This window comes from Trifolium pratense, linkage group LG2 (assembly GCF_020283565.1).
Source record: "Trifolium pratense cultivar HEN17-A07 linkage group LG2, ARS_RC_1.1, whole genome shotgun sequence".
Taxonomy (NCBI): Eukaryota; Viridiplantae; Streptophyta; class Magnoliopsida; order Fabales; family Fabaceae; genus Trifolium; species Trifolium pratense.
Genome location: NC_060060.1, coordinates 22249795 through 22276561, shown reverse-complemented (window position 1 = coordinate 22276561; position 26767 = coordinate 22249795). Strand labels below are relative to the sequence as shown.

At 32.5% G+C, this 26767-nt stretch overlaps 2 protein-coding genes across 3 annotated transcripts; both read left to right on the top strand.

The window, feature by feature from the left end:
• The first annotated feature begins 1598 nt into the window (after nucleotides 1–1598).
• LOC123904393 (agamous-like MADS-box protein AGL80) lies at nucleotides 1599–3440 on the top strand. The gene is made up of 2 exons (XM_045954066.1): nucleotides 1599–1719; nucleotides 2968–3440. The coding sequence occupies exons 1-2, from the start codon at nucleotides 1599–1601 to the stop codon at nucleotides 3438–3440; spliced, it is 594 nt and encodes a 197-aa protein (XP_045810022.1).
• A 5286-nt stretch (nucleotides 3441–8726) lies between these two features.
• Nucleotides 8727–26767, top strand: LOC123906963 (phospholipid-transporting ATPase 3-like). Of its 2 annotated transcripts, XM_045956996.1 has the most exons (27): nucleotides 8727–9095; nucleotides 10285–10350; nucleotides 10982–11043; nucleotides 12276–12357; nucleotides 13313–13423; nucleotides 14305–14382; nucleotides 14473–14569; nucleotides 16962–17068; nucleotides 17219–17284; nucleotides 18346–18467; nucleotides 18589–18682; nucleotides 18777–18854; nucleotides 18936–19052; nucleotides 19878–20024; nucleotides 20097–20201; nucleotides 21142–21284; nucleotides 22112–22213; nucleotides 22290–22353; nucleotides 22438–22650; nucleotides 23680–23845; nucleotides 23947–24026; nucleotides 24117–24356; nucleotides 24551–24772; nucleotides 24860–25027; nucleotides 25113–25475; nucleotides 25569–25675; nucleotides 26192–26767. In XM_045956996.1, exons 1-27 carry the CDS (start codon nucleotides 8976–8978, stop codon nucleotides 26490–26492), a joined length of 3621 nt encoding a protein of 1206 aa, XP_045812952.1. In that variant the 5' UTR covers nucleotides 8727–8975; the 3' UTR covers nucleotides 26493–26767. The 2 variants fall into 2 exon arrangements, with proteins under 2 accessions (XP_045812952.1, XP_045812951.1); XM_045956995.1 differs by having other exon boundaries at nucleotides 8779–9095; nucleotides 18777–19052.

The window sequence follows — 26767 nt, the reverse complement described above, 5'->3', positions numbered from 1 at the left end:
CTTTTCCCTTCCGTTGTATTGTACTCAGCTAATGTACATACCTTATTGTAACCTGTTGTTTGAATGAAAAATATTTAAAGTATCATTCGAACAAAATTTTATTCTGTAATTTTAATGTATATCGATTCAATTATTTATGTCTCGACTAAATATTCTAGACAGTTGGGCCGTTATAGTTATCTTGTGTCAAAAAAAAGTTAACGCCATCTTCTTAAAAATGATATATACCGTTATTACTAATAAACATATAATTAAAATATTAAGACTATCTATGCCTTATAAATAATTTAATTAATATTAACTATGAAATCTATATTTTTTTGTAAAAATAAAATAAAATATGGAAATATAAACTTTTGGTAAAAAAAACCATGAAATCTATATTAATTTTTTTTTATTAATTTTATTTATTTTGACTGGTCATAACATTTTATTATTAAATATTACAACCAAAAAGTTAACAATACAATTAAAATGTTAATTCGCTTTATCAAAAAAACTAAAATATTAATTATACCTATTTATGAATAAAAATTTAATTCTACCTCATCCAAAAATAATAAATTAATTTTAATGAATATAAAAGTAATTTAAATTTTTTGGAAAGTATTTAAAATATATTTCCAATAATAATACCGTTTCATTTTAATAATTGAATAAAAAATAATTATAATTTAATTTTAATAATATAATATTCATCGTGTGAAAAATTACTTTAAAATTTATCTGATAATTTTTTTTTATAGAGAAATTTATCTTATAATTGGTTATTACTTATTATAACAAATAAGAAATAAATATTAGTTAAATATATCTTATTTTAGAAATAAATTAGAAATAGTAATAAACGATACATTGAATATGAATAATAGTTAAAAAATTAACTTTTGTATTTATAAAAAATTCATGTAATTAATATTATAATAATTAATTATCATTCTTGCTTTAAATGAAAAATAATTTTACATCAAATTTCTGTTATAAATAGCACACCTAGAATAATAAGAAAAGCATCGCAAAACATATTGCTAATAATTTTCTTCCTGCTCGTTTCATTTTGTCTTTCCAACATCATTGTAATGGCAAAGACAAAATTGAAACTTGCTTATATAACCAATCGATCAAAGAGGAATGCATGCTACAAAAGAAGAAAAGAGGGTACGAGCTTTGCCGTTTTATTTTTTAAAAAAGTTTCTGTTAGTCTTACCTACAACATATGTTATGCCATTAAAAATTATGCAAAATATGAAAATGGTTTAGGAATATCGGTAATTCGATGTTAGTTATTTTGTTTAATTTTATTTCATCTTGAAAAAATTAAAATTATTAATACATTTTTTATAATTGTATATTTTGATGTTTTTAACTATTTTTTTTCTGTAAAAAAAAAAACTATTGTTTTTTTTTTAAATTAATTTTTTTGTAAAAAAAAAACTAATTATTTTTTTGTAAAAAAAAACTATTGTTTTTTTTTTCCTTTTTGATTGACTGGTTGATTTCTCTCTCATCGTTTTTGTTTTTTTTTGTTCGTCTTTGTTTCGACTTTAGGGGTGTTTTGCTGTCATAAGTTATTGTTTGGTTTCATCGTCGTTGTTTCAATGGTTGTTGTGTTGTTTCCTTCAACTGTTTGGAAAGATATGCTTAAGACCAATGTTTTAAAAAACAAACAGGAAGTTGAACCAATGAGTCCTTCTGGTTCATGGTTCAACTGGTTAAACTGTTATTAAACCAGATAATTAATAAATAAATATATTTAGTCAAAATAAAATGAAGATTAATATATTGTTTTAAGCCTCATTGATATATATTAAAATAATAATAAGATTATTGTTTTAAGCACTAATTTTCAGGCTCAATACTTTAAGAGCCCAATATTTTCAATGCTTGGAGCTTAAAATTTTCAATATATATCCCTCAACCTTAATTCAACAAACATCACAACATTGTTTCAAAAAATATAAAAAATCACAACAACAACAACAACAACCGCCGAAACATATTTTGTTGTTCTTCTTCTTTTTTGTTTTTTTAGTTTATTTTAATATAAACTTCTTTGTTCTTTTGTGTAATATTTTTTTCTTCTCAATCTTATCCTCGTTCAATTCTCGTCCAATATAAACTGCTTCACTATTAAGCTCAAGCACACAATTTACGCATAAATATGAACATCAAAACCAATCCTTAAAAGTTATCTGACGGCTTAACAAGAGTTGATTCTGCTAGTTAAATGTTGATTCCATGTAGACAAAGAGGATTCAGGGATTAAAATTGAAACTTTTTTTAATACAAAAATAAAAAGATAATTTATTTTAACTCTGGTGAGAGGAAACTGGAAAAAAAAAAAAATTCAATTGTCACTTGGAAAAAAACTGATCGGACTGGCCGTTGTAAAACTAGGACCGATTCACCAGTTTATGAGGTTTACACCGGTTTTTCCAGTTTTTACCGGTTTCACTACTAGCGGTTCAGCAAAGTTGTTCGGACCGGTACTTGCTCCAGTTTCTGGTCGAACCGTCCTGTTCGGTCCAATTTTTAAAACATTGGTTATGATCAATTAGTAAATTCATTTCCATGACGGCAGTCGAATTCATTTGTTGTTCCTGAAGAGATGAGTTTGAATTTATTCAAGCTCATCTTTGATTTAATTCATGCGGACTTTTATATGCCACCTTTTTTGCTATGTGGTTTCATGCCCCGCATTGGGTTCGTTTTGCATTGTGTTTGTGGTGTGTATTTGTTTGTTTCACATTTGGTTAATTTATCGGATTTTTGTCTGGTTGCTTATGTTGGATTTCAAACCAATTTTGCGTCTCAGTGGTAAAAGTATGACCTTATAATCTTATAGGACAAAATTCAAATATTCTCATAATCAATTATAAAATGACGATTAATGTCACTTTTTACAATTTTTACAATAATTTGTGTCAAATATATCTTTAACATCTAAATATGTATGTTTTTCAATAGGTTTACTGAAGAAGGTGAATGAACTCAGCACTCTTTGTGGGGTAGAAGCATGCATTATAATCTATCCTGAAAACAGTGCTCAGCCAGATATTTGGCCACCTGGTCTGAGAACAAGAAATGTGTTAGGAAAGTTCATGAGTTTGCCCGAACTTGAAAGAAACAAAAAGATGCTAGACTCGGAGGGTTTCGCGAATCAAACCCTAGAGAAAACTCAAAAGATATTGATGAAACAAATTGAGAAAAACCAGAAGAAATCTGGCATTTTTATTAGTGATACCTATAAGAATCTAGAATGTGATACTAGAGATCTCAACATTAATGAAGCCAATAATTGGAAGGGGTTTATTGAGAAGAGACTGAATGAAGTCGAACAAAAGTTGATTTCGATAAAAATTCAAGCTGAAGAGGAGACTGAGAATGGAATTGAAGCTGTCAATGGAATAGCTAATCTGGGTCATGTTGCTGATGCGTAAGGTTTGGAGGAAAACATGAATTATGGTATGCAAAGTGATAATCAACATATGCTTTGGTATATCACAATGTTACCATTTCATGATTTTAATATGGACATAACTGGTCTTTGGTCTAATAAGTCCATATCTCCTTTGAAAAATTTATGTTGTGTGTTTTTAAGTCATTGTTTGTGTCTTTGCTAGTCTTTGTTTGTGTCTGTGTCTTTGTTTTTTTAAGCTATGTTTGTTTTTACAATGTTATTGATCGCTTTATATGGTCATCAATGAAATTATTCGTGACTTTATTTGTGTCATTTCTTTAATTTTGTTTTTTTTTTTTTCTAATGATTTGGTAAATTTGTTAGATAGATAAAATTCAGGGGATAAGTAAGTGTTTGGATAATACTTTTTCCTGACATTTTATGTATCTTTATTGAATACTAACATTCTTTTCAAAAATATAAATGTTTAATCAATCCTAGCCACTGGATTCAATGATAAGCATGTGAATTAAATCTTGGCTCTTCATTTACTCCATTCACATAAATCTCTGAACAAAAAAAAAATCGCGACAAGGAATGGGAGCGTGAGAGGCTGTTAAATGTATGGTAATCTAATCTATGAAGCACACACTGACACCGGACACGATACGGACACTGACACGTCGACACTGATAAAAATTTGGAAAAATGACATAATTTAGTATAATCATAAGTGTCGGTGTCAGTGTCGGACACAGACACCGACACGTGTCCGACACGGACACGCCTAATCTGAAAAGTGTCGGTGCTTCCTAGATGGTAATCCATAGTTCTAACTAAAAATTACTTTCCTGTGTCAAAAAAAAAACTAAAAATTACTTTCCTTAGAAATAACACTTATATTATTTATATTATTTAGTACGGTTAGTCAAACAACGGTCCACTTTGTATATTTGTTGAGGCAAACCAATCGAGCATTTTACCCATAAAAGTAGCGCACGGGTCTTATGCGCTATTTTACATTATAACGTTAAAAAATTATTTGTATAAGTAGTAAATTTAAAATTAAAACAATAGGTATTATTAAAATAATAGTAACAATAGAAGTTATCTAAATGTGATATAGATATTAAATATGTGTTTATACATTTAAAAAAACTTATTTGTACATCACATTTGAAGTTACCTTTGTATATTCTTTCTTAATATTGGTTAGCAATATCTTTAACACATTTTTTAAAATAACTCTGGAAATGACAACATATAATTGACCATGAAAAAAATTGATGTTGAAACATAAGTTTTTTTTTTTTTTATATTATAAATCTCATTGGAGAATTTTGAGTTGGATAAACTAGTTCATTATCGAATTTTTCATTTATATTAATTAGAAATTTATTGGAGCAAATATAAACCAATTTAACCCGTACTCAAAATCGAATGTGATAAAAATCATGCATAGCAGTAGTTCTGGCAATCGATCAACTCTTTATTTTTATTTTTTTTAATCAACTGTTTATATACACAAAGATTATTAGCAAAAATAATAACTATTTTGAATAAAATACACAATCTAGGATTTATATATGAGTCAGGATCCGTTGAGACCAATCAGTTTGACACCAAATGTTACACCTCTCAATAACGTTTTAACCGATATAAATTTTACAAAATCCACCGTTGGATTGAAAGTTTATATCATATAGATCATTGGCGGTAGTTCTGCAAGTGCACAGAATCGCTACCAAGTAATAAAGTGATAAGTTTATCGTTCTCCACAGAGATTGTGCCAAAATTACTAATCTCGCCTAGGAATATAGATAATGGTCTTCGCTTTGTTTTATTGAAAGGTATCTTTGCGGGTAATAGTAAATGACAGGAAATTAAAGAACAAAAAGTAAATGGCAGAAAAATTAATGTTGTGTGTGTGACCACACGGAGTGGTTAAGTGTGGTCGAATCTCTCCCTTACTCCTGCTTGGTGGTTACTTCCCTTGTTTCCCTCTATTAGGATTAGTCTTCTAAAGTAGGTTCGGAAGCACTCGTTCCCTATTTCTATTACAAACTGTTCAGAGTCTAGTTTAGGTTACCCTTACTCTATTTAAGTATCCTTGCCCCAAGTTCCACTTTTTTGTTACAAACGTTGGTATCATCACCTTAGTGGCTCAATGTGTCACAAGTTGTTACGTGTGCCTAAACTAGTCCTAACTCTGCCTCAGGTAGAAATTATTGTTTTAGGCTAAGCTTTTAATCCTATACTAAAATCTCAGATACTGAATTTAATGGTCTCATCTTGACCTTAGCATATCGTCCTTCGTTCAGGATAACTAGCTTCGTTTCCTATCTGATATCCACTAGCTCCTTAGATTTTATTCTAATGTGATCAGTATTAAAATAAATATAAAACCGGACAATAAAAGAGTTTGCAATCAAAAACAATTGAATTTATACCCAAATTATACAAAACCAAGCATTCGTAAGGGAGATCCTCGACTCCACCTAACCTAGGAAAAATAAATTACAAAGACGGAAAGAAAAGAACCTTGTTGGTCTTGGAGTTCCTTGGTCTCCTTGCCTCATCCTTAGAGTTCTCCTAACTCTAGAGTGAATATTCAATGTCTCTGAATATTTCTGAATATTTTGGAATATCTAATAGTGAAGGAGGAAAACTCTATTTATAGTTTTTCAGCTGGGTTTGAGCTTTTTCTACGCGTCCATCGCACATATCGTGGCCACAATGGCATGTATTTTCGCCTCATCGTGGCCACGATGGATCATATCGTGGTACGATGGAAGATTTCCTCAAGATTTTCTGCGTTCTTTTGCCGTTATCATCGTGCCACGATGACAAGTCATCGTGGTACGATGGAAAAGATTTGTTGCAGTTTTTTCTTCAATTTAAATCGCCTTCTCATCGCGCCACACTGGATCTCATTATAGGTACGATGGCTTGCGCTGTTTATTATGTTTTTGCCCTTTTTTGCTGCTTTTTCCACTTTTCTTGCTTCTGGGCCAAGTAACTTCACTTTTCCAGGTATTTGTTTGCTTTCGGGATTCAATTGCTATTAAAACTACTCTAAATTGCTACTAAAAACATCATATAATTGACTGTCATCAATCATTTATGTAAAATTTCAAATAAATCCAAAATCATTTGATATGTTATTGAGATACATCAAAATTAACGGTTTTTGTGTTTTCTAAATAACGTTAATCTTTTTTTTTTTTTTTTGGATAATACCGTTAATCTTTATGTGTTTTAATAGCACATAAAATGATTTTGAATTTTTCTAAAATTTTACAGAAATGATATATATGATGTAATTTTTCAATCCAACGATGAATTTTATAAAATTTATATCGGTTAAAACGTTATTGAGAGGTGTGACATTTAGTGTTAAACTAGTTGGTGTCAACGGATCCTGACTCTTTACGTGTATATATATATATATATAGATAATAATATTATAACATTTCAATAAAATAAAAAATTATAATACTACTAAAATATAGTTTTTCTTTTACTAAACTAAAATATAGTGTTGTAGCTGTGTATATGCTCTTATATTAAAAAAAACATTTGGAACTAACAAAAAAAAATGTTTGGAATGAAATAAAAAATATGAATGGCACTACATGTCTCTTAGCATAACTTTTCCATCTTATTTTTTCTTCATGGACAAAAACGGTTTGGACTTCAAAAGAAACATAAGGCACAACCCATAATAAAGATACAACCCTAAATTGTTTTATTATGATGATGATGAATGAATGAATAGGAGAAAAGCGACGGTCAGTTTTAGACTTCTTCTATCTCCTCCATTCTTTCATTTCCTACTTTGCAGTTTGTCGGCTATGTTTAATGTTGTTGATGATACTCAGTTTGATCTAACCTGTTGATCAGAATAGGTGTGATGTCCAGCAATCGTTCACTGAGCAGTAATTCATCTACTGGAGGGGGGGGATTGTACCTGCAGGCACTCCGATGCGTAAGTCAAGAGAACGAGAGGTATAAGAGAAGAGAGAGTGTAGAGAATTCAATACTTGGCTCTCCTGTATAGGAGAGCTTATATAGTTGCCTTATATAGTTGCCCCCGGCGCTGGACCAAAGGTCGGTCTAATGGGCTGGAATGAGCAGGCCCAATAGACTCGACTGCCAGGATATGTCCTATATCATAGGAAAAGCAGTTGTTGCCCATATCCTGGTTGGAGCCGTTCCGCTATGTAGGGATAATTAATAGATAAGCTCAAGGGATTCAGGTGGCGATGAGCAATGGGCACGTGATATCCGTGCGGTAGTGACGAGTCGGGGAGGCCACGTTATATGCTGACGTGTATAGGGAGGCCTTATCTTATTGGGCCATGCCCCATAATCCGACAGGACTATATTTGGGATAACTCTTGGCCCATTCCATAACACAGTTTTTGCTTCATCCTTTTCTTCTAGTGAGAGTGTGTGAAGACTTAGGAATGGATCATTGATTTTTCAGGGGGTTCAAAATGAAAAAACATAGGATTAATATATACAATTTTTCAAGGTTCAGGGTGTGTAGCTGCACCCCGTCAGCTGTGAATAGATTTGCCCCTAATTGTAAGGATTGAACTATCCCACATTAGATGAATCGTAATAAATTTTCGTGTCAATCTTTTGTGTCTTTCATTTCTTTATTTTGATAGTTGAGAACACAATTTTTGCTAAATTATACTCCATCCGACTTTATTTATAAGCAAAAGTCAATAAAAACTTTCGGACTTAAATATAAGTAAAAGTTACCAAAATCAAGTTTATTCTTCCAAAATTACCCTCATTAATTGTTCTACTTTTTAAAATGATTGTAGAGTTTCAATATCAATTTAAGGTCATTTTAGGAATGGTAATAGAAACTTTACATAAAATCAAGAAGAAAAAAAAAGTAACTCATTAATAAATATACAAATGAGCATATTTGCTTACAAAAGAGGTCGGAAGAAATAGTTTTTAAAGTGTGACAAGTCAAACTTTAATTTCCTGTTATTGATATTTTCACTTCATTTAATTCCTAACTTGGTCCTTGAATATACATTTTTTTCGAAGTCATTGAATATACGTAATATTCATTAATCACAATTTATGTTCAAATATACACTTAATTATTTGTAGTTAATCATTATTAATTGTATCCAATTAATCACAATTCAATCGCACATTGTTATAATAGGTGTTGTAATAGATCTAAACCGCTCACTTTTCAATCGATGGTTGAAATCAATTTAATGTATAATACTCAATTTAAATTTAGAGCGTCCAATATCAAATCAACGATCGAAACCGTGCAAGAACGTGGATAGTATTGTAATATGGCAAAAAAATGCAAGAACGCGAGAAGAAGAATAACAAATTACGAATCTCTCTCTCTTTCTCTTTCTCTGTGGTTTCGCTTTCAGTTTCAGCGCCTCTTCATATTTGCCACATAATAATAAACCGAAACGAACAATGTACGGTTCAATTTGAACCAAACGCATAAAATTAGTATCAAACGTAACCGTAATCTTCATCTTCTTCATTCTTTCTTCGATCGATCGATCGAGTTTCCACAATGAACCAACACATTCCTTCATCTCGAAATTTTCGACTCGGCCGAGTCAAGCCACAAGCTCCCGGTAACCGCACAATCTTCTGTAACGATCGTCAAGCCAATCACGTCGCTCGATTCAAGGTTCGTTTTCTTCATTACCATGCACTTTTCGTTCGTTCTTTCTATTTTCTTTATTACTCCTTCATCGATGTTATTATTCAGTGTTACATTGTTATTTTATGATGATTATTATTAAGTATTAAACATTAGGGTTTAATTTTCATACACTAATGGTGATGGTGTAAACAAATTATGTGTGATTTTTGAAGTGGTTATTATGTTATAAAAGTAACATTTCTAATGATATGATTGATAGTGTAAAAACTCTTTACACTGGCACACTTTTATATGAATTTTTTTTTTTTTTTTTTTTTTTGTTGATAGACAAAATGGAAAAGTCATTTAAAACTCACAAAGGTGAGGGACCGGGGTTGAACCCCGGTCATGGCGTCCGCACTGCAATTTCGGCATTTTTACCGGTTGAGCTAGGATTTATGGACTGAATTATAAATGCATAATTGAGCATAATGAACTTGAGAATAATGTATATGGTAGTATCAATTTGAGGTAGAATTGGAAATAAAATTAATAATATTACATGGAAAACATAAATTTAATTGATATTTATTTTGAGACATTTTTCTTCTTTTGCTAATGTGAAAATTAATATGGGATGGAGTAAGTACTTTGGCGGGAATAATTGAGCTATACAAGAACTGCTTAGTACAAGAACTTATTTTTTCCCTTCTTTTTCTGGTTTGATTTGAGATGTGCCACTTTTTCTGGTTCATTCATTCATATGCCACTTTTTTTTTTTGTTGAGTGTGGAAAGCGGGGATTGGGTTTTAGATTTTATCAATTGAGCTACCCTGTTAATGATAGTAACATATAATTTGTATTTGGGAGTGAAAAGCCATTTTCTCTATGAACTAAACATGGTACTAATAATAATAACATTCTTCTTTGTGATATATTTTGCACTGCTTAATCAACTTTTAGTATCTTTTTCTTTGGTTCTTTTACTGAACTTATTGGTTGATTGGTTGAAACTTGAAAGAAAGTTGCCTGGCAAATTGCACAGGAAAATCGTTTAAGAATGTAGCTTCAATCAAGCACAATTATGAACATACTAAAATGAAATTGAGTGCCATTTCATTGAAATAAGTTCACTAATTTTCTGTTTTTGGGATTTCTGCTTCATGGGTTAAATTATATTGTATGTTCATACTTATACTTGAGAATTTTTATTAACTGTTATACATTATGCCAGGGCAATTCAATATCCACTACAAAGTACAACTTTTTCACTTTTTTGCCAAAAGGATTGTTTGAACAGGTAAGTTACTTTTAAGATTTTTTATTTTAATTCTTGGCAGTGTGATGCATTCAATTAGTTATCGGAAAGTTACAAGCTTGGTTAGCCATTATAAGAATTGTTGCACTGTGCTAAAGCTATATTCATCAGCTGATTTTCGAAGTACATAGATGGTTATTGCAGATGGCATGCCTATTGTCTTTATGGTATCATATATTTGAACACTTTTCAGATTTTGCAATTTTTATGAATCTGTTTTTAAACATTTTATTAGATCTGTCTGGTTGGTTCGAAGTAGATGTTGTATTAAGAATGCCAACCCAGGAGTATCACTTTTTTATGATTGTTTAAGGCATTTTGTTCATCTTACCATCTTTTTTATAATTCGTTAATCTTAAATTAGCTTTCTTTCAGTCACCATTAAAGCAAAACCATGGTGGTGGAGTCCAATGGTTTTTTTAATTTATTTGGCACAAATATTTGGCTTTTAGGTCTTGTTTTAAAATATGTGAATTTGGAGTCAATAATTTACTACTGTTTTTTGTGCTGACATCAATTTATCCTGTTTTGTATGAGTCAATGAGTTCAATTTGTTGCTAACTAAACAATTCTTTTATTTAACTAAAGATGGAAATTTCTGTTTATCCTGCAGTTCAGGCGGGTTGCTAATCTCTATTTTCTTACTATCTCAATTTTGTCTACCACACCAATCAGGTACGTACATGTTAGTTAAACTCACTGTTATATGGTTGTTTTGCTACTCGCAAGTTTAATTGTGAGAAAAGGGTATACTGACTGAAGGATAAAAGGAGTGATTTATTTTCTTGTTAGATTTTATGTTATGCCTAATTCATCCTTAGAAAACCGGCTTGTAAGGTGGGTGTTTCCCAAGCTATATAAAAACCACAGGTCACATCTCTAAGTAAATGTTGGAGTAAGTCTAAATCCACCCATTCACACTCGTTGAACTGCTCTATATGAAGCTTTGTTAGATGTCATGTCGAATTTTTAGCAACTTCTAGGATGTTTTTGATACTCATTAAAACACAAGACAAGAAGAACAACACGGGGTAAATCCTTGAGTAACAGGACAAAGAGTAACTCCTTGTTCTTTTTGTTATTTGGTGGACAATGGACAATTCAAACGAAATGATGTGAAGTTTACTACAATATTTTTTACAATATATAATGTAATCATATAATTAATATGTAGTATACACATACACATACATATACATACATACTAATAATGGAACAGCAGCAAACATTATAGTTTACTTTTACGTTATTACATTGTTTCATATAAATAATAACAATAATATTGGATGGTGTGTGTGTGTATTTTGTTTTGGTGACATTTTATTCTTTATATAGAGATAAGAGAGAGATAAAAGAGAGGACACAATTATTAAGTAGGAAGGAACACATACTTTTGTCTTTTGATTTGTTCGTTTATGACAGAATTAGTTGTTCTGTGGTTTACTGACTAACAAGATATTGGGTTTTTGTGTTGTTCCTCATCCACTTTTTTGTTGTGTCTTTCCACTACTTAAATCAAACATGGAATAATTACTCTTGCTCTGTCTAGTCCAATATTCTTTTATACATAAAACAGATCCTTAGTATTCAATTGATTTTGATTGTAATTTTTCCGTTGAATCTATGATACTCTGTCCCTTATACGACTTATTACTTTGTCTCGTTTTACTTTGTCTTTGCGTTATGTTTCTCTGTCTTGCTTTAATTATTGTGAAGGTGACTATCAGTAATATGTACTTGATCTGCTTCTGCTTGTTGTGATCCGTATTATTTTCTCTGCGCATTTGTAATTTTCCGCAAATAAAAATCTGTACAATTGCTTTATTAAAAATGAACAAGTGTAGTTATTAGTAATTATATATCTTCTGATGTTTTCTGATGTAATTATATATTTTCTGATGCTGTAGCCCTGTGTCTCCGATCACTAATGTGCTTCCTCTATCTATGGTGCTTCTCCTCTCTCTTATTAAGGAAGCATTTGAGGATTGGGTGAGAATGCTATTTTCTTTCCATGTGCATTTTTATTGTTTATATACGTTTTCCCTAAGTTTTTGAGGTTAAGGGGACTCTGGTTTCATCTTTCCGGTAGCATTTTGTTGAAAATTCCAAACAACGGTCATATAGGAGAAAGTTAGGTAGAAATAAACATTTTATTATGCAGTTTACTTGTAACTTCATAAAAAATTAACAGGTTTCTGTAACATGTGCCCTTTGATTGGACAGTTTACTTGTAACTTAATAAAAAATTAACAGTTTTCAGTAACAGGTGCCAATTGACTGGACAGTTTTTCTTGTCTTTTCTATTTTTCCTTGTTTATTTTCCCTCTTTCATTATGCAGTATCCCTTTACCTCCATAATCCTTGTATTTTCTTTTGTCTTGAAGTATTTATTATTTTAAATGCCAAGAAGAAACATGGTTATGAACTCATAAAAAAGGGTAACCTAGTGATACAAAGCTCCTTCCATTGGTAGGGTTCACTCAAGGGTTGAACCCATTGGAAGTCTGCTGTGGGAAGCTTTACCTTACATTTGTACGAGGTAGATTTCATGACTCGAACTCATGATCTTCTAGTCACAGTATCAACTCCATCTGTTGTGTCAAGGTTTCCCTTCTTACATGGTGACGACCTAATATCTTGAATTTTTGAAATGGCATCCTTAATTAAATATTGTCGACCTTCATTATGATCATGGAAGTAGCAATGTGTCTCTATTCCTCTTATTGATTTCGTTGATTATAATCATAATCAATATTATTATTTCAATATTTCTGTCTATTACCTTTGATTTAGTTCCCTAGTCTTGGTAGTTTCTTTTTCTTATTTTCCTTTTTTAGATAGATTCTCTCTTGTATAAATTTGTACAATGTTGTTGAGTAATACAAGTTACACATTATAAATTATTCAGATGATTTATTTAGTTTTCTTAAATTGTGGTCAACAGAAACGGTTTCAAAATGACATGGCCATAAACAATAACAGGGTACATGTTTTGCAAGATAAAGAATGGGTGTCTATACCGTGGAAAAAACTGCAAGTTGGCGACATTGTTAAGGTGAGGGCAGTCTATGTTAAGATTTTATTGACATATTTGCATTTGAACTTCTGCTTACAAGGGTATCTGTATTAGTAAAATGGTAATAGGTTGTATGCTTTCAAATTGCTTGTTGATTATACTCCCTCCATCCCTAATCTTTAGTCTTTTTATCTTTTTTATTTTTGCCCCAAATCTTTGATTGTTTTAGGAAACCAAGACACAATTAAACATGTTTATCCCTTTGTATCCATACATAACCAAAAACATGCATTAAATGAATTTTACCTCTATAAAACAAATTAAGGAGACAATCTATATTTGTCTAAATTTATTGTTTTTTAATATGTGTGTCAAAAGCTTAAAGGTATAAAAATTAGGCATAGAGGGAGTAATATTTTTGGCTACAATCTCCGTTTTACATGTTCAAAGTAATGCTTTATCCTCCTACATCTGATAAATTTCTCATTATCTTGTACGAGAAATCCGTTATTATCATCCCCGACCTATATCTAGATGACAATTGTTTTTCCAGCTTTGTGTGATTCAATATTAGACATTAGTAAGAATGATCTCTTTTCAATGTGGTTGTAATTCTTGTTAAGTATGTGCTCATGTGGGATTTTATTTGCATATTGAAGTGTGTTCCCTTCTGAGCTGAAATATTTTTTTGGGTTTTCCTTTAACATTGGTCTTTTGAAAACTGACTGGGGAAATAAACCAAATATCTTTATGTTATCAAATTCCTTTGTCAATATTTTAAAATGTTTATGTTTTGTACCAAAAAATTGTTCTTGTCAGTTTTGGTTGCAGTTGTGTAATCTGAGTCCACTGCGATTCATTTTCTCAAACTGCTTTTATTGACTTCATTGTGATTATGATAACTTTGTTCTTTGTTGCAGGTTAAGCAGGATGGATTCATTCCTGCGGATTTGCTTTTCCTAGCTAGTACAAATGTTGATGGTGTCTGCTACATTGAGGTGTATTCATTGATTTCAATCTGAAAATTTGTTGTTTTGACATTCTTTGCGCAGCCATGCCGTTTATTAATCCCGGGTTTTGGGTTATAGACTGCTAATTTGGATGGAGAAACCAATTTGAAGATCAGAAAAGCATTGGAAAAGACTTGGGATTACGTGACTCCAGAGAAGGCCTCTGAATTTAAAGGTTCAAATTTATTGACTGACCCATGTTTTCTGAGCATCATCATTGATTAACCTTATACTTGTGATTCTTTTTTTTTTTTTTTGGTACAAGCCTTATACTTGTGATTCTATGTTGTGCATTTGATTTGTTATTCAAGAATACTTGATGAACCTACCACCAACTACTTTTTTTATCTCCAATTTTCCTTTCTAGCATTGGTGGTAAAACTAATTGTTCTTGCATTAATCCTGTTTGACTCTATTTGAGTACTCGAGTGTAGAGATTATCCTTAAACTTCCACCGTGTATGAATCATTATTAATTTATTATGAACTCCTTGAATCTGGCTCCTCTAAAGTGAGTGATTCACTTTAGAGTGTAAAGTAAATAATATCAATCGTTAATTAATAAATCAAAAGTAGATATTTTAGCTAAATCATAACAAATTATGTGGTTGTTACAATCACAACCCTTGATTTCCTCACTTTACAGTTTACTCACTTTAGAGGATCCAAATCCGAACTCCTTATAGTTGAATTTGAAAATTTGTTGTATTGTTTTTAAAAAATTGAACAAATATATATGCTCAAGAGAAACGATGTCTGAGATCCCTGAATTTTGGGATCAAATCGATCAGCCCAGGATTTTATAGTAACTACTAAAGTGTATCGGAAAATTGGAGGAAAGTATAATAATGGGAAAGAAAACTAATTATGATTACGACTAAGACTCCCCACTACCTGGATCATATATGTATGCTAACCTAGGATCTCATAATTGATCTTTGGAATATACACATGTCACCATGATGCTTAGGAAGATCTTTCGTTGTATGAAATGAAATAAAATCAACTTCTATATGTTTAGTTATTTTATGTAAGATTGCATTTGAAGAGAGATACAAAGTTGATTGTTATTATTGAAAGGGAGAAAAGTAAGAGAATATGAGAGGCATATGATGAAACCATGTGTCTAAAGAGCATCACGGACATTCTATTATATAGCAATTCTACAATTAAGAGCATTAATTACAAAAGGAATATGTGCTACGGAATATGCTATGCTAAGAACATTCTAGGATACGCTAGGGTATATTTACAAATTATTCCTATATTGAAGAATAAGTAATATTTTAATATCATCAGTTATCATAAACAAGTTCCATAAAACCTATCTCACAAAAGGTCAACTCTTGGATCAAATGCTTTAACCACATTAGTACAAGTTAGTAGTATCCATAGCTTTCTTTTCCACGAGAATGACATAAGTGGGAAACCTATAGACTATGGGCAGCGGGAAACTTTTTATTTTTAATATCATTAATTTGTTCATGGTAAAGTATTGTATGAGACATTTTAATGGTAATTATTAATGAATATAGTAGTTACCTAATTTTTTTTGATCTTCACACATTTTTCTTCTTTCTATAAGCTAAAAGTAAGAACTTCACACATAATCAGTTTGAATATTGGCATTTATGTCAAAATACTTATTTTATTACACATTTAACTGTAATTATGACAATTTCTGATTGTTAGCTCACAATTAGGATGTGAGTTACCTGTTGAGTAGCTCTGTGATTGATCACCATCACACTACAGAAAAAAGAACGGTTACAGCCAACAGACACAGTTTCTCTCAAATACTTCATGTCAACATGTTATTCTAATTTATAGTGTTACCATCATCAGGGGCCTAATTCTGTCACTATTCCAATGTTCCAGAAATCTAGAAATTCTTTCTCATTGTGTCTCTCCTGTTCATTGGCCGAGCACCAACTCTGGCCACAAAAATCCTAGTTTTTCTCTCTGGCTGATTATTGACTTGTACTATGCTGGTAAATTTTCCCCAAGTTTTTAGGAACTCCTAAATTGTGATTGTCCATACTCCACAGAACTTTGTGCTGCTTTTCAAGAGTGTCTTTCCTAGGTGTTCGTCACAATTAATATCAGAAATCAGATTGATAAGGGTCACAGTTATTGTTAGGCAAGACAGTAATGACCCAACAAAAAGGACTCTGCAGGTCTTTCACAGGAGGTTAAGAAATAGGAATTAGTTTACACTTTCGCATAGGTTGTTTAGTTTTTTTTTTATGGTAGTTATAATTAGTTAGTTTTTTTTTTTTTTTTTCTGTTATAGATCCCTGTACTTGAGTCTGTTTAGAAAGTTTATAAACAAGACTTTCCTTTCTGTTTTAGGGATCTTTTGGAAAATACATGTATTGACTAGATATCAATTGTGAGGAGAGAATAGCTCTCTTGTGTAACCATTTTCTCATTTGATAATTAAAACTTAAGAGGCAATATTCTCCTTTCTTCCTACTGCTACTCAAAACACCAACAGTCACCATGCTTTTTGCAAAACTTCACATTTAGTTCTAATTTGTTACGTGTTGTTTCTTAAACAACTTGCAGGTGAAATTCAGTGTGAACAGCCAAACAATTCATTGTATACCTTCACTGGAAATCTTATAATTCAAGACCAAACAATTCCTCTCAGTCCAAATCAACTTCTGTTGCGAGTATGACATATTTTTTTTATTCTCTTCACTTCTTCATTAGATTTTTTTAAAACTTTATACATTGCTTAATAACATTGACAAATACTGATGTTTTGTACTACTCGTGTAACCAAACTGGTATTGACATGTTGAAATCTCCTCCTTTTTCAGGGATGCAGCCTCAGGAATACAGGACATATTGTCGGGGTTGTTATTTTCACAGGACATGAAACAAAGGTTTCTACTATGAGATGATGCTAAATGATGATTTATCGACGCCTCTTTTAATTTTCTAGTCTCTGATCTTGCTTTTGGTCAAAATATGGTCATAAAAATGTGATTGTGTAATACATTGATTGCTGAGATGTAGTGCTAACATATTACTGTTGTTCACTTGTTTAATGTTGTCATGAATCAATTGTCATTAGCATTTGATTCATCTCTTAATTCTCACATGATACATCTTCAAATTCGGGTTGAGCCTAACTCAACCCACAAAACAGGATTGTAAGGTGAGGGATACCTCTCACTTATAAAAATTCTTTAGGAAATATCACTATCCAATGTGTGACTTTCAAATTTAATACTCCCCCTCACACATAGAATTGAACATGTGACCCAAGTGGCCAATGAGTAGCTCAAACGGATTTAGGATAGACTCTGATACCATCTTATAATTTGGATTGAGTCAAACTTAACCCTGCAAAACCAGCCTGTACGAGAGGTTCCTTCCATTTATAAAACTCTTAATGCCATATCACTATCCAAAGTTGGAACTTCTTAGAATTAGGAGTTGGGCCTAACTCAACCCTACAAAACCGGCTTGTAAGGTAAGGATTGCCTCTTACTTATAAACCCATGTCCATGCCAACTCACATCCGATGTGGGACTTCTTAACAGAACTCTCAATATCAAATGTCCGTGATTATTCTTTTGGGTGAAGATGGTGTGTAGAAAGAAGAGAACAACGTAAAATTCACTTTCTTCATGGTTGTTTTGATATTTATGCATTTATTTTAAAGTTTATGAAATGGTATCTCAATATTGTGAGCACCACTTGCAGGTTTTACTTCACTATAGTTCTTATCATTTGGTGATATTGATTTCTGTACTATTTGTATGAGTTCTCGATGGAAGTGCGGATTAATTTGGGCTCTTGACTGAGTTATATGAAACTACTTGGAATTATTTGCCTCATAATATTTTATAGTTATTTTTATTCTTTGTTGCATTAGCAGTGTGTTTTCCTTCTGTAAATGTTCATAAACTGTTGCAATGACATTTGGAATACATTTCAGGTGATGATGAATGCTATGAATGTTCCCTCCAAAAGAAGTACACTGGAGAGGAAACTTGACAAGCTCATACTCACTCTATTTGCAACTCTCTTTACGATGTGTTTTATAGGAGCTGTAGGCAGGTGTGTTTGTAAAATCAATTAGTACGCCTATCCTGCACTGCTTGTTTATTTATGTTATTATTACTATAACTATTATTTTAATTATCTATGAATGTTGTTCTTGGATTTGTGTAAACTGCAGTTCTATCTTTGTAAACACGAAGTATTTCTATTTACATCTTGACTCAACAGAAGAGGATGGCTTAGCACAGTTCAATCCAGGAAATAGAATTGGGGTACTATATATTTCACATTGAGATGAAAAGCCATCTCCTTTAGCTCTTTTCCTCTTGACTTACTTTTTGTTGGTTCTACTTACCATGTTTTCAGGTTTTTCTTTTGACCATGTTTACCCTCATCACGTTATACTCAACAATCATCCCTATTTCACTCTATGTATCAATTGAGGTTTGTGTCCCATCCATATATATGCCCTATAAATGCTGTTGTCTTGATGATGAAGTAAATTTGTTTTTGTTGTTGTATCAGATGATCAAATTTATTCAGTCTACTAAATTTATCAACAACGACTTGCACATGTACCATCATGAAACCAATACCCCAGCATTGGCCAGAACTTCAAATCTGAATGAAGAACTTGGACAGGTAAGTTGTTCTACATTTTGTTTTCTCAACAGAAAAGAAGCCGTGGCAGCTCACTTGTTTGAGCTGTCGTGTATGTGAGGATTGCACGGGGATTCAAATCTTTTCCAGTCAGTGTAGTAAGTCTGATATTGTAAATAGGATTACAGAAAAAATTCTCTCCTTGTGACAAGATGAATGCATACGATGTATATGCATCACCTTGATGGGGAGTGTTAAGCTATTGTAAATAGGGTTAGTATCCATTAGGATATTGCGTGATAATGTATTGATTATATTTTTTTAGCTCTCCTTTTGACAAGATTTATCATTTATGCTTGATTCTTTCCCTAATTCGTGGGGTTGATTAGAAGACTTGTATATATATGTTCATTCCCCTCACATCATTTAGACAAGATTTTCAGTCTCTAGTACATCTTTACTCTTTTTTTCCTCAACAAGCAGAATAGATAAAACTTCTTCCAATGGGATCTTCTTACTTATTCTAAAGTGTCTTCCTTTCAGTGTCTATACATGGGGTGATCCTTTTCATAAAACCAATTGGTTTAAGTAGCATTTGATAGATTAATCCTGCCCTCTCCAGTATTTTCTCTTCTCTGTACGGTTTCTGCAATATATATAGCGTTTATTGTTTGGAATCATTGTGCTTGATTCCTTTATCCTCTACCTCCATCCCCTCCCCAATTTTATTTATTTTTAAATTTTTTAAATATAAACAAATCTAATTATTAATTAGTGTCTTATAAAAGTTGTTACGTAGTCCTGTGTGTAATATTTTTGGCACATTTCTGAGTTGCATTATGCAGTTTTACTTGCTGATTTGAATAGGTTGAATACATCTTCTCAGACAAAACTGGGACTCTTACAAGAAACTTAATGGAGTTCTTCAAGTGCTCAATTAGAGGAGAGGTGTATGGAAATGGTGTGACTGAAATTGAGAAAGGAATAGCAGAGCGCAGGGGCATAAAACTAGAGGTAATACATGTGTTGATTGAATGGAAGTAATCAAAGAGTGATGATTATAAAAGAATCTCTCTTTCTTTGCAGGAAAATATCTCACCCAACGCAGTGCGAGAGAGGGGTTTCAATTTTGATGATGCTAGGCTCATGGGAGGAGCTTGGAGGAATGAGCCAAATCCCGATAGCTGCAAGGTAAATCATATCTCTTGACTTGAATTTCTAACAACACAATTTAAGCTTTCAATTTTAATTGTTTTATATGGTTTGTAAATTTGATTTAGGAGGATCTTTAATTGTATATATATCTATATCTACAACTTTCTTAGTGTGTTTTGTTTATTATGGTAAATCAGTTGGCCACCTCCTTGCTTATCCTTTATATTATAAGTTCTTGGTTGATTTATATGGAAGAAACTAACAAGATTTATCTACTTCTACAATGTGTTGTAACTACAATGCAAGGTTTTTATGACTGGTCTGCATATTTAGAAACTTAGTTTCCTAGAGTTTTGTGCTATGATTTGAGCATCCGGGATTTTAAAAACTGCATAATGTATTCATGATACCAACACTTATGAAGCTCTATATCCTTTTTTCCGTGTAGTTTTAGTGCCAACATCTTCACTAAGCAATGTCTGTTTGTTTCCCTTGTGACTTCTGTACATGAAATTTTTTCATAAAGTGGTTGTTATTTGACAAAACTATTTATACACTAGCACTCAGTTGCAAAATTTGCATTGTAGTTTATTGTTGGATGTTAGTTATGCTGATATTATTTGTGTTGATAATCTTTTGGTTTTCAAATTTTGTTCAATTGGTAAAAGAAGGAATATCAAGGGCCTGTTTGTTTTGTAAGAATTAGATCTTCTGTTCAATTGCAATTAAATCGAGTATTGTTGGTGGCGACACAGCCTGAATGAGGGTCTAGAATTCTATCAGTTACTTGAAGCGAAGTTTATTCATGTTGTATAAATTTCATTTCTCTTCTACTAAGCTTATCTTTTTTAAGCACTTGGCTGCTATTTTTTCAATATACTTATTCATGAATTCGGTAGGTCGAGTGTTGTACTATTGTTAAATATTTACATGACATGGCATGAAGAAACAATTTTTTAAAAAATTGGCTATGTAGGAATTCTTCAGATGCCTTGCTATTTGCCATACTGTGCTTCCTGAGGGAGACGAGTTCCCTGAGAAGATCAGATACCAGGCTGCATCACCCGATGAGGCTGCTTTGGTTATTGCTGCAAAGAACTTCGGTTTCTTCTTTTACAGGTTCAGACTTCTTTCTATGTAAACTGTTGTCATTTTACCTCAACTTTTATGGGTTTGTACTGTAGAGAAGAACGGGTAAAAGCTGTTGTGGTTTATTAAGCAGTCTATGACTGTTTAAATAGATGGAATGCAATAAAGTCTCTTCGTAGTTATCAAGGAATGGTAGGAGGGAATTAGTAAATAAAAATAAGAAATACACATAGTAAAGGAAGATCTGTAAAATATAATCCATGAGATCATGATATCCTTGGATTCTCCTATATGTCCTGCTATGTAATAGTGATTCTCTAACCAAAATTTCTGTCTTGACTACTGTCCGATGAATAATTGGTTGTCAACTTGTCATCTCCTCAGTGATCCCTTCACATGACTTTACCTAAAGTTATTGAATCCAGATTAGAGTCCACCTTAGCTATGCGGAAAACAATTAAAAAATCATGCAATCAAATTCTTGTGCTTCATGTAAGACACTTGAATGAAATGATATATCATTACTCTGCTTGTGCTTTATGAGGTTTGGGCAGTCTTCACCTTATAAGTGGGTTTTATGAGGATGACTTCGACCAAAATTCTAAGATAATCCATTTTCTTTATAACAATTCTATCATTATAAAGGGTATGGAGTTTACTATGTCTTATCTTCTGAAAGATGAGTCTGAGTGGAGACTTCATTTTAGAAGCTCAAGTAGCAACTTCGTTTCTTATAACTCACCCTAAATATGCACATTGATTCTTGGTTCTGCTGCCATTTTTTTTTTATAGAGCAACTGGGGGTTTTGAGGTAATTGCAGTTTGAATTGATTCTAATCAGTATTGTTCCCTGCCAGACGTACACCTACAATGATATATGTTCGTGAATCTCATGCTGAAAAGATGGACATAATTCAAGATGTCTCATATGAGATTTTGAATGTGCTTGAGTTTAACAGGTAATTATCTATCTCTTTTTTTGGTAAATGGTTTCAAGATTTTAGGTAGCACTTGTAATTTTTGTTCCCTTAATAGTACAAGGAAGCGCCAATCTGTTGTTTGCCGTTATCCAAATGGGAGGCTTGTATTGTACTGTAAGGTAATAATTTCTTGAGACTTACAAGGTTAAAATTGCATGACTTTGGATACGAAGGTAATATCTTCCAGATGTTGCTTTTCACAGGGTGCTGATAATGTAATCTATGAGAGACTAGTTGATGGTTCTAATGATATTAAAACAGTTACCAGGGAGCATTTGGAACAGTTTGGATCTGCTGGATTACGCACATTGTGCCTGGCATACAAAGAATTACATCCTGATGTTTACGAAAACTGGAACAAGAAGTTCCTTCATGCTAAATCCTCTCTAAGTGACCGGGAAAAGAAGTTAGATGAGGTGCATTCTTACCTCTGCTCTGGTAGTTTTCATGTGCATATTTACCTTTTTATTTTCCTCAGCAAATTTTGTGAACATCCTCAGTTTTTTTTTGTTTCTCAGCAAAATTCTGTGAACATAAATGGATTAGGATGACAATGGGAAGGGTCTTGATAGGGTACTATAGTACTCATACACATACTCCCGTGGGCATCGAATTTTATACATGTACCCATTGCCTGCAGTTTAATTAAATCAATCAATAAAAAGTAACATTGCTTAAAAATCCATCAGAAAAACTATTTAAAGATTTTTCCAACCTAATTGTAAAGCATTACATATAAAGCTACTAAGTAATAATAAAACATAAGAACATTAACCCAAAAAATAAAATGAATTTCTTGCTTTTGAATTTTTACAACAATAAATTTCTAGAGCAACAAATTTTTATACTTGCTTTGAATTTTTTCGATATATTATTATAAATATGGATATATTATAATTGAATGTGCGGGCATGGTAGGGTCAGTACTAGAGTACCTTCTGCCAAACCCATTAAGTTTTTTGTTAATTGCCCATGAAGCGGATAATTGCCCTACCTATTGTCACTGAGGGATCTCAACACTCTTATGCCTAGAAATGAAGGTGTTGGAACCTGTAATAGAGGTCGGTCAAGGTGGCAATGAAGGTGACTACGGTACTATTTCAAGGGGTGAGGATTATCCAAACCTTTATAAGGACTTCTATAGTACTATCTCAAGACACCTGACGCACAACACAATGAAGGTGTTAGAGGCTTCAATGACGGAATTCCTGGGTGTCTGCAGTGGATATGGCTAGGGTTTTCAGTAGATCACAAATAAATAAATGTGCTATTCTCGTTGCCACTATACTTTTTATTCTAATGATCTTTCTTTAGCGTCGTATTAAAAAACTTACTAGTCATATGCACCCAATTATAATTGGTTGGTGCAGAAACGTATAATTATTTTCACATATTTCACTAAATGAGATAGTATGTTCATACTGATGCCTATGGAGATAATATAGGTGGCAGAACTTATCGAAAATGATCTCATTTTGATTGGTAGCACTGCCATAGAAGACAAGCTTCAAGATGGAGTACCAGCCTGCATAGATACTCTTCAAAGAGCTGGCATAAAAATTTGGGTGCTTACAGGGGACAAGATTGAAACAGCAATCAATATTGCCTATGGTGTGTGGAGGCAGTTTTTCTGTATATTGATGATTGATTTTTGTGCATGGTTATTATGTAGTTACTTATTTCATATTTGTGTTTCCACTCTTTGCCTGCAGCTTGCAATTTAATAAACAATGAAATGAAGCAATTCATTATCAGTTCAGAAACCGATGCCATTAGAGAAGTTGAAGAAAGGGTAAGCTTTATATTTTAACCAACATGTTTTGCTGATGCAATCATAGTTCTTATACTTCTGATTGTTAGTACTATTTTATAATTTCTTTAGGGGGACCAAGTAGAAATTGCGCGATTTATTAGAGAAGAAGTTAAGAAAGAGCTGACGAAGTGCCTTGAGGAAGTACGAAGCTATTTTAGTTCTCCACCTGCACCAAATTTAGCACTTGTAATTGATGGAAAATGTCTAATGTATGCACTGGATCCAAGTTTGAGAGTCATTCTACTGAATTTGAGTTTGAATTGCCATTCTGTTGTTTGCTGCCGAGTTTCTCCTTTACAGAAAGCACAGGTAACATTCATGCATCAATGCCAATGACTATGTTATTTCTGCAAACCTTATTAATTTTCTTGTCGTTCAGTAGAGTTTAGGTTAGTCTACAAAGGTAATTCTTAAATCAATTTTATCCTATTTAGACCACGTGCTTGAGTTACTTTCCTTGTTGAATTTGGGGCTGCTTGGCTTATAACTCCATGTGCTTACAGGTCACAGCTTTGGTCAAGAATGGTGCACGGAAAATAACACTTGGTATTGGTGATGGAGCCAATGATGTTAGCATGATTCAAGCTGCTCATGTTGGTGTTGGAATAAGTGGGATGGAGGGGATGCAAGCTGTAATGGCTAGTGATTTTGCAATTGCACAATTTCGTTACCTTGTAGATTTACTTCTTGTTCATGGTCGGTGGTCATATCTTCGAATATGCCAGGTATCATGTCTTTGTGAGCTATAAAATTGTTTGCATAGCTTCTTTTTTTGGTTGTAGCATCCTTGAATTGAAACTTTTTTATTGCAGGTGGTGACATACTTCTTTTACAAGAATCTCACTTTCACTCTTACTCAGTTTTGGTTTAACTTCCAAACTGGGTTTTCAGGCCAGAGATTCTATGATGATTGGTTTCAGTCATTGTATAATGTTATATTCACTGCGCTTCCTGTGATCATGGTTGGCCTATATGACAAGGTATCACATTCTCTCCGATCATTGTATAATGTTTTATTTCAGATGATTATGTGTTTCTGATTATTTTACTTGTACCTTTTGCAAGGATGTTAGTGCATCACTATCCATGAAGTATCCTGAACTATACATGGAGGGAATAAGAAATTCCTTTTTCAAATGGAGAGTTGTGGCTATAAGGGCCTTTCTTTCTGTTTACCAGTCTCTAGTATTCTTCTATTTTGTGAGTTCTTCAAATTTAAGTGCTAAAAATTCAGAAGGCAAGATATTTGGACTCTGGGATGTTAGTACTATGGCCTTCACATGTGTTGTAATAACTGTTAACTTCCGACTTCTGATGAATTCTAATTCAATCACAAGGTGGCACTATATTAGTGTTGGTGGAAGTATATTAGGATGGTTTATTTTTGTATTCATATATTCATGGATCAGAACTCGCTATGATCGACAGGTAAATTTTCTCTTTATCGGAGAATATACTTTGCTATTTTCCTTATTATCCTTTGGGCACAATTAACTCGAGTTCTATTACATTTACCTGCAGGAGAATGTGTATTTTGTCATATATGTCTTGATGAGTACACCGTATTTCTACATTATGCTAATTCTTGTCCCTATTGCGGCACTTTTTTGTGACTTTGTTTACCTAGGGTAAGGTTCAAAATTGAAGAACTCTTGACTCATTTTTCTCATTTTTCTTCTGCTTGTTTATATGGAAATATTATTATGCTGTTGGGTTACATTAATCTAGTTCTGGAACAATTGATCATGGTGCACAAGGATGAATCACTTTTGCATAGACATTTCAAATTCCCATTTAAATGAAGCCTTCTATTAAAATATCCTAGTTGAGTCACTTTTTGGAAGCCAACCTGTTTCAAAAGCTAAAGCGTCCTAGTTTTGACTCTCAAGAACTAGTCAATTTTTGTATGGATGATTAATTGATGATAACATTGTTGTATTATGATCTTTTGTGGTAATCGTGTTATGTTGCGCCTTTTTGAGGTGACAGCCAATTTATTTTATGGATGTGACACATGTGCCAATTAAATAATAAACTTATGCCAGTTGCATATATGGTAGCAACACATAGCTTGAGAGGGTCAAACATTTCTTTTTATATGTTGTAATATTTCTGTTTATTCAGTTTAGTTCATCTGGTTGCAGGGTTCAGAGATGGTTTTTTCCTTATGATTATCAAATTATTCAAGAACTGCATAGACATGAGAATGATGATTCCGGCAGGGCTCAACGGCTAGAGATATGGAACCAGTCTCAACCTGAGGAAACAACCCTTGAAATATCTGAACTCCCACGTGCGATATCAAAGAACACCGGGTTTGCTTTTGATTCACCTGGTTACGAGTCATTTTTTGCTACACAGCTTGGTGTACATACGTCTCAAAATGCTTGGGATGTCGCAAAACGTGCTAGCGTGAGATCCCAGGATATTGAACAAAAAGAGTAATTTGGGTTTGATGGTTGTACATTTACTTTCGTTTTAGTCGTAAGTTTGACATCCGGCCATAGGAGATTTGTAAATGAGTCATATCAAATGTTGGTCATTTTCATTTAGGTAAATATTGTTCATTTAGGCATATTATGTGTTTCCGCAACAGTTTACAGCGAGGTTTCAAGAATTATCACAAATGTATACTCCACTAGTTGTAGAAAGTTGGTCAATTTGTATGTATAGAGGTTGTGGATTTGTTTCAGTCAATTTCAATGCACTTCCTTTTGTAA